At 38.6% G+C, this 13,517-nt stretch overlaps 1 protein-coding gene across 3 annotated transcripts; it reads left to right on the plus strand.

Moving 5' to 3' along the window:
• The first annotated feature begins 259 nt into the window (after window positions 1-259).
• Window positions 260-6,201, plus strand: rsrc2 (arginine/serine-rich coiled-coil 2). Of its 3 annotated transcripts, none has more exons than XM_006789695.3 (10): window positions 260-395; window positions 1,477-1,618; window positions 1,946-1,986; window positions 2,911-3,074; window positions 3,265-3,396; window positions 3,956-4,072; window positions 4,782-4,867; window positions 5,110-5,351; window positions 5,479-5,568; window positions 5,693-6,201. In XM_006789695.3, exons 1-10 carry the CDS (start codon window positions 390-392, stop codon window positions 5,876-5,878), a joined length of 1,206 nt encoding a protein of 401 aa, XP_006789758.1. In that variant the 5' UTR covers window positions 260-389; the 3' UTR covers window positions 5,879-6,201. The 3 variants fall into 3 exon arrangements, with proteins under 3 accessions (XP_006789758.1, XP_035763193.1, XP_035763194.1); XM_035907300.2 differs by having other exon boundaries at window positions 5,113-5,351; XM_035907301.2 differs by having other exon boundaries at window positions 5,116-5,351.
• Window positions 6,202-13,517: the final 7,316 nt, after the last annotated feature.

Below are 13,517 nucleotides of genomic sequence, written 5' to 3' on the forward strand. Positions count from 1 at the left end.
CAACAAGTTAAAAAAAGAATAAGACAAAAAGGATTATAAGAATACAACTATATGTTTTTGTAATAAATGTTTGCTGGGTGTATAACCAATGACTATATAAAAGTAATTATGTCTTACAGTATTATACTATTTGTTTTGTATTTAAGTCAAAGTATATTATTATTATTATTATTATTATTATTATTATTATTATTATTATTATTATTTCGTTTCTTAAGTTTGGCATTTACCTGAATCAGGGCGTCAAGAGGCTACAACTGGCAACCCAGATCAGATAAGCTGAGCTAGTCAAAGGGCCTCAGTAGTAAGCTACCTCTCTACCTTTTCGTCTTCGTTCACAAAGGCAACAAGAAAATCGAATTTAGGCACAAATATTATACTTCAATATAATGTCGGTAAGTATTGTCGTGTTATTGTAATGTTGTACGGACATGGGTTTGATAGCCACTTCGTAATTTTAGTGGAAGTTTTCGGTTGTATTCATGATATTTTTCTCTTAAAGATGGCGCCTAGCGTGTGTTAGCTTAGCGGTCGAGCTAACGATAAAATTACTCCAAACATCACTGCGGTGAAGGCATGAAGAACGAAAACGGAGCGATTTGGCTGCCGTAGATTACGTGATTGGTTTCTAGCTATTCATTTCACGTGGTCACTAGAATCCACACATTTAATCCAATACAACAGCAACACAGTAGCACAAATGACTGATATGGCTAACTATGAATTAACACTGCAGTGACCCATGGTATGTCTCATCTGCCGAAATGACTGCACTTTGAAAACGGCTGTGCTTTAGTGTACGTGAGCCACACAATAAAAGGCATTATATCGTGACATTTAGTGTAATACTGCAGTATTGAAGGATGTTAAATAGGTACTACGGTATGATAATAAATGCTGAGCAATACTTAAAATAAAAAGCATAAAATAAAAATAAAGTTGTGCCTGTGGACTACACAGCCTTACATTCCCTCCTTACTGCAACTGCATTAATGTCTGCGACTACATATTTTGATTATCGAAAACTTTCAGAATAACAGGGAAATCTTTGTTAATTAAGGCAACTTTATGCACACTGGTGTTGCTTACATGCGTAATCAATGTCTAATGTATTTATTGGCGTTAATACATTAGACAGAAGCTCTATTTGTCTGTCCAGATCATCCTGTGCATGTTTTGAGTATCACAGAAAATCCGGGCTGTACTTTAAGGGGTTTTTAATGGCTCCAAATAGGCTTTTGAGGGTAGTTACCTATGTAATCAAGTGCTTTTATTGTATTACAGTTCTACTGTTTTATTTTTTACTTTAGTGAAAAGCCAAAACCACATGCATTTTACTACTCAACAAAAACCCTGATCAGTTTTGCTCATAGGCCATGAGTTATAGTATAATAGTTCTTTAGCTGTATAAAATTCACTTGACTCCAAAGAACTTCACTAATTAGTTCCTGTTGTGATTTCGCATGTTTGTTTCAGGTGAGTGACAACGATTCTGTCGACTTGACCAGATCTGGCTCCCCAGTTCATCACAGAAAAAGACATATGGAGTCATCAAAGTCCCCCAGAAGCTCCAAACACCACCATTCACGGTCAAGGTCACGCTCCAGGGACCGAAAACGTTAGTATTCAGTTCACAAATGGCACAAAAAAAATGTCACGTATGTTCGAGCTATAATACAAAATTGTGTTACATTCCCAGTTGAGAGGTAACCTAGACAAAAAAAGATTGGCAGCACAAAACAAAAACAATAAGCTAAAGTTTCTGATGATACCTAGTAGTGGTGGGCAATTTAGCCTCAACATTACCAAATTTGCTAAGAGTTAATCACACATGTGAAATCTGGTCTACTACCTGCAGAAAATACTTTACACACTGGCTTTGCCATATATTTGATCATCTTGTCAGACGAACAAATTCAATCTGAAATATGCTCTGCTTTTACAGGTGACAGAAAGTACAGACGCAGTCGCAGCAGGAGCAAAGAGGTAATTAATACTTTTGTTTCTATAGTTAGAAACGCATTTGATGTGATTTTAAGGACCCTAAGTTATATTCCTTGTTAGTTGTAAGTCAAGGTGAGTATGTTTTCTTAGGTTAAACAAATTATAATAGCCAAAATTAAGAAGAAGTGAAATAAATGGCGATGGCCTTGCTCACGTGGAAAGGGTCTTTTTTTTTTTTTTTTTACCCTCGTTGTGCTCTGATTTCTCAAAGGAAGCTTTTGTCCTTGGTGATCTGTCATTGTTTGTAACCATTGTAAATGGTGAAGACTAGTTTTTCTCCTTTTTATTTTTTGTTAAATCCTGTGTGGAGATCACATGATAACATTTCTACAATAAATCATACTCAGCGTGCTAACGCACGAAGAGACTGAACAGAAGACCCTGCTGACATAGCAAAATAATATGCCTACTACTGGGACAGGTAACTATCTGCCATTCAAACTCCTCTTTGTCACACATTATGAGTAGAAAGTTGGATTAACTGTTGCATCTCTTGCAGCTGGGGATGGGCATAATTAATCTAATTAAACTGAAATTGAATCCAAACACGATCAAATGTGTGGGTGTAAGGAGTAAGTTGGATGACCGAACCTACATCAGCCCTTCAGCGGGCACAAACTAATTTGGTTTGCGCTCAGTTTTTGTCATCAAATTGGGGGGAAAAAATCTCCTTAAAGTGTTTCCTCCTCCTAGCTTATTGAATAAAATGACGACTTGCTGGTTCCTGTTTGCCCACACTTACACTTCTCTAAGAATGACATTCTGTAATTTTTATGGAAGTGGGTTTGAAATGACAAGGTTTTATTCAGCTTGTCAATTTTATTACATACCTTATGGTCTAAGCCATGGTACTAACTCTTTTTGTTGCACTATTTTCCTGAAAGAGACAACTTCTTCTTAAAACAGGCACGAAAGAGGGACTCTGAGAAGCCATCAAAATCACACAGAAAAACAGATGAGCCGCAAGACCAAGAGAGACTTTCGGCAGAGAACGGAGAGGAACGTTCCAGGCGCAAGGACAGGAAGTCTTCAAAGGGCCGGAGCCTGTCCAGGTCACACTCCAGAGAGAGGTCAGTCTGCTCAGTAAAGTAAGACTGCAGCAGGTCTCCATACTTATGACAAAGAAAAATGCAAATTGTTTAGAATTGCTGGCTGTAGCTTCTGGATGACCGGAGTCATTTATCAAACTTTGAGAAGAAAAACGTGCCAAGAAATACAGAAATGCCTGCATTTATTTCATGTCATTAATGTTGCTTTCAGACGGCATCACAGCAGAAGTAGGGACAAGCGGCGATCAAGATCACGCAGCCGGGACAAGAAGAAGAAGGCCAGGTCTCGCTCGGGTTCAAGGACCAAACATCGTCACCATAGCAGAAGTCGCAGTAAGAGCAGGTGGGCTCAGCTGAAATCGCGCCGTTTCTTATGCCGATGAAGGGCTTTTGAACTTTTGTCTTAGATTTTACATGTCATTAACCCTTTAAGACCAGTTGGAGCGGGCACGCTCTGTTTTGCGTAACTATTTTTAAATCCCTGTGGAACTGCATCTCAAAAAATAAAACTATGAAGATACTCAAAATAAATTTCCTGTGGTGGGAAACTATTTTGTGCCACTTTTTTGTATTTACAGTTTTGAGGGATAAACCTCTTAAATTTCTCTAAGTAGAAATATGTTTATTTAAAAAAAAAAAAAAAGATTTTCAATTTTTTTGTAGTTTATTGCACTTTTTTGCAATTTATGTAGTTACTATGCACTTAATGCATACATATTATTAAAATTTGGGCTATAATGGTTGTATTGATGTATAGCAACTTGAAATGCTCCCAAAAATGGCTCTACAGCATGTAAAAATATAAAGATAAGCTCTGGCGGACTTGGTTCTTTGCTAGGTCTTAAAGGGTTAAGAGTATGTTAGTTGCCTGACTTTGTTTTTGTTTTGTTTTTTATCTCCAGGGAGCATAAGAAAAGGACTGAAAAGGTGCGCAGGAAGAGCCGAAGCAGGACTCCTAGTCCACCCGCCTTCCGAGGCCGAAACACAGCCATGGATGCTCAAGAGGCCCTAGCAAGAAGGTAAGAGAACGGCTGACGGGAAATGTAGACCTTTGATGTTTGGCTTTAAACCTGTAATTAAAAAAATAGATTTAAAGCCCAGCCCAATAAGTAAGGCATTTGTTACTGAATCTCAGGTGCAAGTTTAATATCGCAGTACAGTACATTTGCATAATGACTGAAACCAGTCCACTGAAGGAGCAATGGGCTGGGAGGTCACTTCCTTAATCTTAATTATGCAAATTCTCAGTCATTTCAGTCATTATGCAAATGTACTGTTTATAAGATTGGGGAAACCTGCAGTCAGCTGAGACTGAAGAAGTCACTTGGATGAGTGACGAAACGTTTCTCCCACAAAACGCTACGTCCAGATGAACAGAATCAACTTTTTGGAGATTACTTCCCTGGATGATTGAGAACGCATCAAGACATCTATAAATAGTCTTAAATTCATTAAGTGAGACCAGCTCCTTAAGTTCCTGATGCAACCCCAAAGCCAATTGTGTCTCCTCCTGAGATTAAACTGGGAATCTATTATTTGTTAGGCAAATGGAGCCACTGGTTAAACACACTGGCCTTTTTGGTAGCATCAACACTCCCCTAGTGGTGTACAGTATGGCTCTAAGTTGGAAAAGTGTCCTGGTGTTTTTTTTTTTTACCATTATGGTTTACGTGTAGGTCGAGATCTTTTGTTCATTTTAACCAAAATGGTCTCCACTCTTCTTTCCAGGCTGGAGAGAGCAAAGAAACTGCAGGAGCAGAAGGAGAAGGAAATGTTTGAGAAACAGCAGCAGCAACAACAGGAGATCGCAGCAGGTGAGAAGTGCTAACTGTGCACAAAATAGAAACTTTAGCGCCTGAATCAATTCAATTTGATTTTTTTTAATTCAATTTTATTTATATAGTGCCAAATCACAACAACAGTCGCCTCAAGGCACTTTATATTGTAAGGTAGACCCTACAATTATACATACGAGTCAAGATTCAGTTCATCAGGATGGTCTGTGTTTTGTTTTTTTTCTTTTTCTTTTCTTTTTGTTTTGGTTTTTTTCTGGCAGCAGCAGCTGCTGCAGCAGCTGTCTCTAACCCTGCCCTCAACGTCGCGGCTCTCCTGGCCTCTGGGACGCAGGTCACACCTCAGATCGCCATGGCAGCACAGATGGCAGCCCTACAAGCAAAGACGCTGGCAGAGACCGGTATTGCTGTTCCCAGCTACTATAACCCATCCGCTGTAAACCCCATGAAGTTTGCAGAGCAGGAGAAGAAGAGGAAAATGCTATGGCAGGGAAAGAAGGATGGGGTAAGAGCTGGTTTATTTATTTATTTATTTATTTATTTTCTTCTTCTTTAACTTTTGAAAAGATGCCATATTTATCATGTTTTCTTTTGGGTTTGTTTTGGGGGTTTTTTTTCTTTTCTTTTTTAAGGAGAAGTCCCAAACAGCCGAGTTGTGGGAGAAGCTTAACTTTGGAAACAAGGACCAAAATGTTAAATTTCGCAAACTGATGGGTATTAAAGTAAGTATAGCTGTTATTTTTATCAGCTTTTTGTACCAAATCCACAACTTTCAACTTTTTTTTTCTTCTTTTTTTTTTGTTGTTACAACTTGTCAAATTTAAACCGAATGTTTTGCCTCTGCAGGGCGATGATGATGTGGAAGCTGCCAAACCACTGAACGATGATGGGATGAAGACTCTTCAGAAGCAGGAGGAGATGTTTAGGAACCTCGATGTTCAGTATGAGATGGCTCGCTCTCAGACGCACACTCAGAGAGGAATGGGCCTCGGCTTTTCCTCCTCGTTCTCACGTGGGATGGATTCCATGTAGTGCCAAACTTGGCTGTCGTCGCCACTCTCCTGATCATACAGGACTCCCAATTCATTGCTAGCGCTCAAGCTTGCATGGATGTTGCTCTGAACATGTAATTTATTTAAAGGCAAAGGTCTCACATATTGGAACATTGTAAATATCCAGTTGCTGAGTTTGTCTCAGTGTTTATTAATCTGTACATCTCTGGAAGAGGAGGCATCATTTTGATGGGCTGATGCTGGATAAAAGTACATATGTTTTGAATAATGTAACTTTTTTAAAAAAACAACTCATATTGATGTGATTGTTTGAACATAAACTGAATATGTGGTTCAAGTGGACACTGTTTACATCAATTTAGCAAAAGGTCTGAGGTCAAAGTAGCATAATCAGAATCCTTTAGTTTGTCTTCTCCTGACTGGCAGAAACGACTTATATAAAACACAGTGTGTATTTTCTGTATTAGAGGCTGGGTTGTAATACACACGGTCTTCTGAATGGTCCTGCAGAGAGATGAGCCGGGAAGAGTAAATGTGTTTCAAATGTTCTTTAAATAATCTAGTTTTGTGTCTTAAAAAGGTTTTAGAACACATCACAGCAATTCATTTTATGTAATATGGGTGGGTCATAACATGCTTCAGATTAAGGGGATGCTGGGAAAGTAACAGTACTTACAATAACCAGTGTTTTCTATTTATTACTGTCTTAATCCACCCTGATTTGTTTATATTTTGCTTCCAAGGAGCCACTTATAGCTCTCGAGGATTTCTCAACGTCTTTTAAAGATTTTTTTGGACACTGGTTGCTTTTTCACTCATTTTCAATCCAGGCCTTGTACCCAAGCATTTTCAGAGGATTGTCTTTTTATTGTGAAGCCACTTAACTCTCCAAGCATAACAAACTGCGTAGAAATGTTGCTATGGGAAGCGGGACTGTAAATTAAGTAATAAAATAACTCAACCTGACTGACTGCACACAAAACAGAAACAAATACATGTGCTGGAAAAATACACAGTACAACTGCATTAATGAGAAAAAATATATAAAACCAAGTTAATATGAATTTCCACGAGATCAGTTTTTTTTTCTTTTGGTGAGTGTTTTAAAATATAAACCACTATTTTTTTTAAAAGCAGAATAAAAGGGTGAGAAATTTAGAAATTAACTTTTATGTTTGATAAATAATAACTCATGGTCTTTAGTTTTTTTATGTTGTTAGGTCTAACTGGAGATTATTATAAGACAAATCCTTACATGGTTCTGTTTCAAACGTAAGAATTTGTCTTTGATGTTTGTGGCATAATTACTAATAACAGAGTAGGTAATATTTATTCATTGTTTAATAACTAATAATCAAATGCAGAGAGATGTATAAACACATAGTGAGTGAGAAAGGTGAGAAACACTCAATGCATCATAGGAATCCCCTAGAAGCCAATACCTATGGCAGTGTAACTACGGGGGGATTCAGGGTCACCTGATCCAGCCCTAACCATACACTTTATCAAAGTTTAAGTGTAATCTTAACAGCAGAGACGGTGCCTGTGTCCTGAATCCAAACTGAGAGCTGGTTCTACAGAAGAGGGGCCTGAAAGCTGAAGAAGGCTGTGCCTCCCATTCTACTTTTAAATGCTCTATGAACCACAAGTAAAACAGCAGTCTGAGAATAAACAGTTGGAAGGGGGTGATACAGTACAATAGGGTCATTAAGATGGGGAATGATTATTCAACACCTTGTATGTGAGGAGCAGGATTTTAAATTTGATTACAGATTAAACAGAGAAAGGAGAAGGCAATATAGAAATCTGCTCTCTCTTTCTAGTTCCTGTCAGTACTCTTGCTGCAGCATTTTGGATCAACTGAAGGCTCTTCAGATATTTTATTTATTCAGGTCTTTATGTCTTTAAGACATTCCTGCAGTTTAACTAGTTGGTGTGCTATCTGGCTTCATTGATATATATATATATATATATATATATATATATATATACACGTGTGTGTGTGTGTCAGTAGAGCTGGGTATCATCTGTATAGCAATGAAAATGTATGCTATTAGGCCTCTCTCTTCTCAGTCCCTGCTAGTAAATGGTTTAATAATTAATCAATATAGTAATTTATTTTGCCTTACAGAAACTTGGTTACAACAGGGTGACTAGCCTTCAGCTAATCCAAAATGCTGCAGCAAGAGTACTGACAGGGACTAGAAAGAGAGAGCATATTTCTCCTGTTTTGGCTTCCCTTCATTGGCTTCCTGTTAAATCCAGAATTAAATTCAAAATCCTGCTCTTCACATACAAGGTCTTAAATAATCAGGCCCCATCTTATCTTAATGACCTTGTAGTACCATATTACCCTATTAGAGCACTTCACTCTTGCTCTGCAGAACTACTTGTTGTTCCTAGAGTATTTAAAAGTAGAATGGGAGGGAGAGCCTTCAGTTTTCAGGCCCCTCTTCTGTGGAACCAGCTTCCAGTTTGGATTCGGGAGACAGACACTATCTCTACTTTTAAGATTAGGCTTCAAACTTTCCTTTTTACTAAAGCATATAGTTAGGGCTGGACCAGGTGACCCTGAATCCTCCCTTAGTTATGCTGCAATAGACGTAGGCTGCCGGGGGATTCCCATGATGCATTGAGTTTTTCCTTTCCAGTCACCCTTCTCACTCACTATTAGCGCTGGGTATCGTCACTGATTTCTAGAATCGATTCAATTCCGATTCACAAGATCCCGAATCGATTTAATTCGATTCAATTCGATTTGAATCTGGGAAATTTTGACAGTCAGAAATATTATAATTCAGATCAGTGCATTTGCATTTTTTGTATCTATAAAAAGGAAGCTGACACACGCAAGACTTTATCAAAGGTGTGAGCATCACAGCAGATGCCTTTGTGTCAAAGTAGCTGAAGATAAAACACAGAAAAACATGAAGGAGATTTTCCTGGCCTGGGATTTTATAAAAATATTCTGCAGTAGATCAAAAATGAAAGAAAACCATTAATCAACACATGAACGTTACCTCTGAAGTTACAGCGGTTTTATTAGAGACACAGCTGAGCATTTTGCATTTTGCATAATTTTAAAAAGTTTAAATTTGTTCAGTATTGAAGGGCAGTATATAAAACGAAAAAAAAAACGTCAGCCGACAGCGCTGTAAACAACGGTAGACTTGTGCGTAACAAGCAAGCGAATAATGAAGAAAACAGATTTTTAGAAGGGAAACTGTTCTTGAAGTACAGAGAGAGAGAGAGAGAGAGCTGTGCATCGTGGTCGAAGTCAGAGTGAGTTCATGACCACGTTTATGTGAAGCGTAGTTTGGATCTTCTTTTGCTGCTGGTTCGGTCAATAATGTTTGGAGAGAGATCAAACTAACAGCTTTAGAATCAGCGCAAAAAGGGCGTAAACACAAAGCGTGGACCCGCCGACAGATCAGAATCAGCGAGCTGTCGGCTTTCAGCCCCGACTGTGAGAAAGGCGACATCTAACTGATTCTGATCTGCGGGTCGCTCTGTGTGTTTACGTCTTTGTGCAGAATCCGTGTTCCTGCTCTCATTTACTGTTTTAAATGTTTGGTGGTTGTTGAAATTTTGTGAGATTTCACCAGAGATTCTGGCATTTCGGGCAAAATAAATTTATATTAAAAAATCGATTCAGGATTTTAATGAATCGATTTTGCATTATCCAAGCCAGAATTGATTTTAATCGATAAATCGATTATAAAAACCCACCCCTACTCACTATATATTAATAGACTTCTCTGCATTGAATCATATCTGTTATTAACCTCTGTCTCTCGTCCACAGCATGTCTTTTATCCTGTCTTCCTTCTCTCACCCCAACCGGTCGCACCAGATGGCCGCCCCTCCCTGAGCCTGGTTCTGCCGGAGGTTTCTTCCTGTTAAAAGGGAGTTTTTCCTTCCCAATGTCGCCAAAGTGCTTGCTCATAGGGGGTCATATGATTGTTGGGTTTTTCTCTGTATCTATGAAGCGCCTTGAGGCGACTTTTGTTGCGATTTGGCGCTATATAAATAACATTGAATTGAATTGAATTGAATTGACTATGTTTTAATAAATCAAAAACCCCAAATCATACTTACTCTTTATTTCTTAATAAAACAAGCTGAGCAGGAGTAGCTTCCACTCCTGTTTATTAATCAACCATAGACACTGAGTTTCATTTTTTTTTGAAAGCCTCACTCTTAGACTGGTCCACCCTAGTTGGAAAACTCAAAAGCAAGTTTTGTTGCTATCATCCACCTGGCCCTTACACCTGGCCCTTCAGGTGAAATAATTATAATTACCATATAATTACAGCCTCAACAAATCTTTTCTTTCTTTCTTTTCTTTTTTTAAAATCTATGATTACAATCAACTGGCTTTTCTCAAAATGTAAGACGACCCAACCAGCACTTCAATCACAGACTGGATCATGTTCCGATATGTCATGTAAACTCAACATTTAACATTATTCCCTGAAAACCCTTAACTGGAGCAGGTGGGAGAGTAGACTCTGGGTTGGCAACAGGTGATGCAACACTCTTTGGAGAAACAAACACAAACAACACTGAGTCTCCGGGGGTGATGTAACAATTTTTAAAACGTACAGACTGCGAGAAACAAAGAACTCTTAAATTGTCAATCTCAGAAGCATGGTACAGAGTTTTTGATTGAACTGTCAGAGAAATACAGGCCAAGCCAGGGAATGCCGACTCAGGAACAGAAAACAGTTCATGTCTCAGAAACATAACAAAAAGGATTAGTTTTTAACAACTCTAAAACAAAACAGGAAATTGAATTATCTGCTGAGTCTGGAACACAACAAGAAAGTTTATTGTTTGCTTCCTTTGGGAAAAGGGGGACTGGAGTGCTGAAGCAGTGACTCTTTGACAAACACTGGGTAGGAACCTTCGACGAGCAGGGCAGCAGGTAATCCAACGAGCAGTCTGGCGTGGCTGAGGCAGGAGTGCCGGAAATCATTGAGCTGGCGGGGCTGTCTAGCGCAGACTCTGAAATTCCCAGGACCAAGAGGATAGACTGTACCAGGGTGAAGCTGCAGAACTTAGCCTTACACCCAGTCTTCTCCCGCTGAGAGAACCTTTTGCTTAGAGCAGGATACAGTTGGCAGTAGTAGAGGAGAGCAGACATGATAAGACCGGCAAGTGAGCAGCTGGTGCGAAGAAGAGACTGCCCACTCTCGCTGCTGCAGGCGTTTGGCATCTTCGACGTCCTCAAATACACAAGCAAATCCCATAATATAGGAATTATTTATCTGGGGCGCGTAAAGCCTCCCACCTCTTCTTTTCTTTTAGAAAAGAACCATTCACTCACTGCTGAGCCCTCACCAAGTCGGCTGGGTCCAGGTTACTGTTTGCAATGTTCTGTCATAATAAACTATGTGTGGCAAGCAGAGTGCGGACCCAAAGTGCAAGACTGAGACAAAGCTGAGTTGTTAATGAAACAACTCAGATGCAATTAAAGTGCAGATTTTCAGTTTTAATTCAGTGGGTTGAATGGAAAGAAAATCAGAAAGACTATTTATCCCCAAGGGGCAATTAAGATACAACAGAGCAGCATGATGTTGAAGATAAGGACAGGGCATAAACAGGCAATAAGAGTGGCATAATAAATACACAGAACATACAGTATATACACAGTTTTAAAATTAAAGTGACTGAAAGATTGCATAAAAATGTGAGGAGCTAAAGCATTTTTAACACAATTCTTTATTTTAGGGGATTCAAAGTAATTGACAAAAATTAAATAACTCAAAATAAAATGTCCATTTCTAATACTTGATTAAAAAACCTTTTACTTACAATGACAGCCTAATTGAACTCGTGGACATCACCAGATGCTTCCTCCTTTGTAATGCCCTGCCAGGCCTTTACTGCAGCGGCTTTCAGTTGCTGTTTGTTTGTGGGCCTTTCTGTTCAAAGTTTGTCTTCAACAAGTGAAATGTATGCTCAACTGGGATAAGATCAGGTGACTGACTTAGGCATTTAAGAATATTCCAATTCTGACCATTGCAAACTCCCCTAACAGAGGCAAAGTAAAGGAAGGATCTGTGCAATGAAAGCTGGAAAGTCACCAGGAATAGATAACCTCCCAGCAGAGTTTTATCACAAATTTAGAGATTTGCTACGTCCATTTTTAACTGAGCCTTTGAATATGGACGACTCCCTGGAAGTTTTAATCTGGCCGTAATATCACTAATTCCAAAGGCGACAAGGATTTAATGGATCCAGGCAATTACAGACTGATAAATCTAATCAATGTGGATTACAAAATTCTATCCAAAGTATTAACAATGAGGCTGGAGGTTGTACTACCACAAATTATTCATAAAGATCAAGTAGGGTTTATCAAGAAGAGACACAAATCCTGTATTGGCTATATATTTAAATGCACAGAAGGACTTGATATGGTGGAGTGAAAATATCTGTTTAGGACCCTGGAAAAATTTGAATTAGGTGACAACTTTTGCAGATGGATTAGAACCATATATTTGAGGCCAGAAGCAGCTGTATTTACGAATAGGGTACTCTCTCCTTTTTTGAGTATTTCTAGATCAACACGTCAAGGATGTAATTTAGGTCCATTTTTGCCTACCTTTACCATCTTTTCAGAGCCATTAGCTATTCAAATTAGAGAAAATGCAGAGGTTAAAGGTGTATTTGGGGGAGGTAGAGAACACAAATTGTTCCTGTACGCAGATGACATTCTGGTATTAAGTTTTCGGGGTACAAAGTTAATTGGCATAAATCAGAGGCGATGCCAGTTTCCCAAGCTTGTAGTCATAACCTAATATTGGGCTTTAACTTTAAGTGGGTGGACAAAGGAATGAAGTGTCTTTGAAATGAATTGAACCCAAATATTGAGGATATTATGGCTAACAGTATGGGAAAATTAATAAACAAAATCAATACTATACTCAATTGGGATAAGATCAGGTGACTGACTTGGGCATTTAAGAATATTCCACTTCTTTGCTTCAAGAAACTCATGGGTTGGTTTGGATGTATGTTTTGCGTCATTCTCCATCTTTATTATGAAACGTCACCCAATAAATGCATTTAGCTGGATTTGAGCAGACAGCATGTCTGTGAACACCTATGAATTCATTTTGCGGCTTCTGTCCTGTGTAACATCGTCACTGCCTTTTTGGGTTTGGATTACAAAGTAAAAATGACATAGTTTGCACAGCAGGATTTAAAGTGATATAACATGGAGAAAAAGTTTACATTTACGAACTCTGGGCAGCGTAATAATTAATTTTCTTTCCTCAGGAATATTTGCCTGTGCCTCCAGGGAACTGCTAGCCCCTGCACAGAAATGAGTGGGGAGTAAATGTGTTTCAAATGTTCTTTTGTACTTTTAAATGTGTTTTAAATAAATACATTCCGTGTCTTAAAAAGGTTTTAGAACACGTCGCAGCATTTCCTTTTATGTGATATGGTTGGGTCATAACGTGTTTCAAAAATAATGTTTACACCACCAAGGTGATTCCCAAAGAACCTTTAGCCATGAACCTGGCATATCTCAGGATAGTGTGCATTGTGTCAATAAAAGAAATCAGAGGAAACTGGACAAGTGGAGGACCTAAAAAACCCCACAGCAGATAAACAGTACCTGAAAATCAGTGACAACGGGTCTGATG

This window comes from Neolamprologus brichardi, chromosome 12 (genome assembly GCF_056152115.1).
Source record: "Neolamprologus brichardi isolate AB-2024 chromosome 12, ASM5615211v1, whole genome shotgun sequence".
In the NCBI taxonomy this organism is placed as follows: domain Eukaryota; kingdom Metazoa; phylum Chordata; class Actinopteri; order Cichliformes; family Cichlidae; genus Neolamprologus; species Neolamprologus brichardi.

Excerpts from the sequence above, each read along its gene's own strand:
- rsrc2 (XM_006789695.3), top strand. Across the intron at positions 1,619-1,945 it reads ACGCTCCAGGGACCGAAAAC|GTGACAGAAAGTACAGACGC; the intron begins GTTAGTATTCAG and ends CTGCTTTTACAG. Across the intron at positions 1,987-2,910 it reads GTCGCAGCAGGAGCAAAGAG|GCACGAAAGAGGGACTCTGA; the intron begins GTAATTAATACT and ends TTCTTAAAACAG.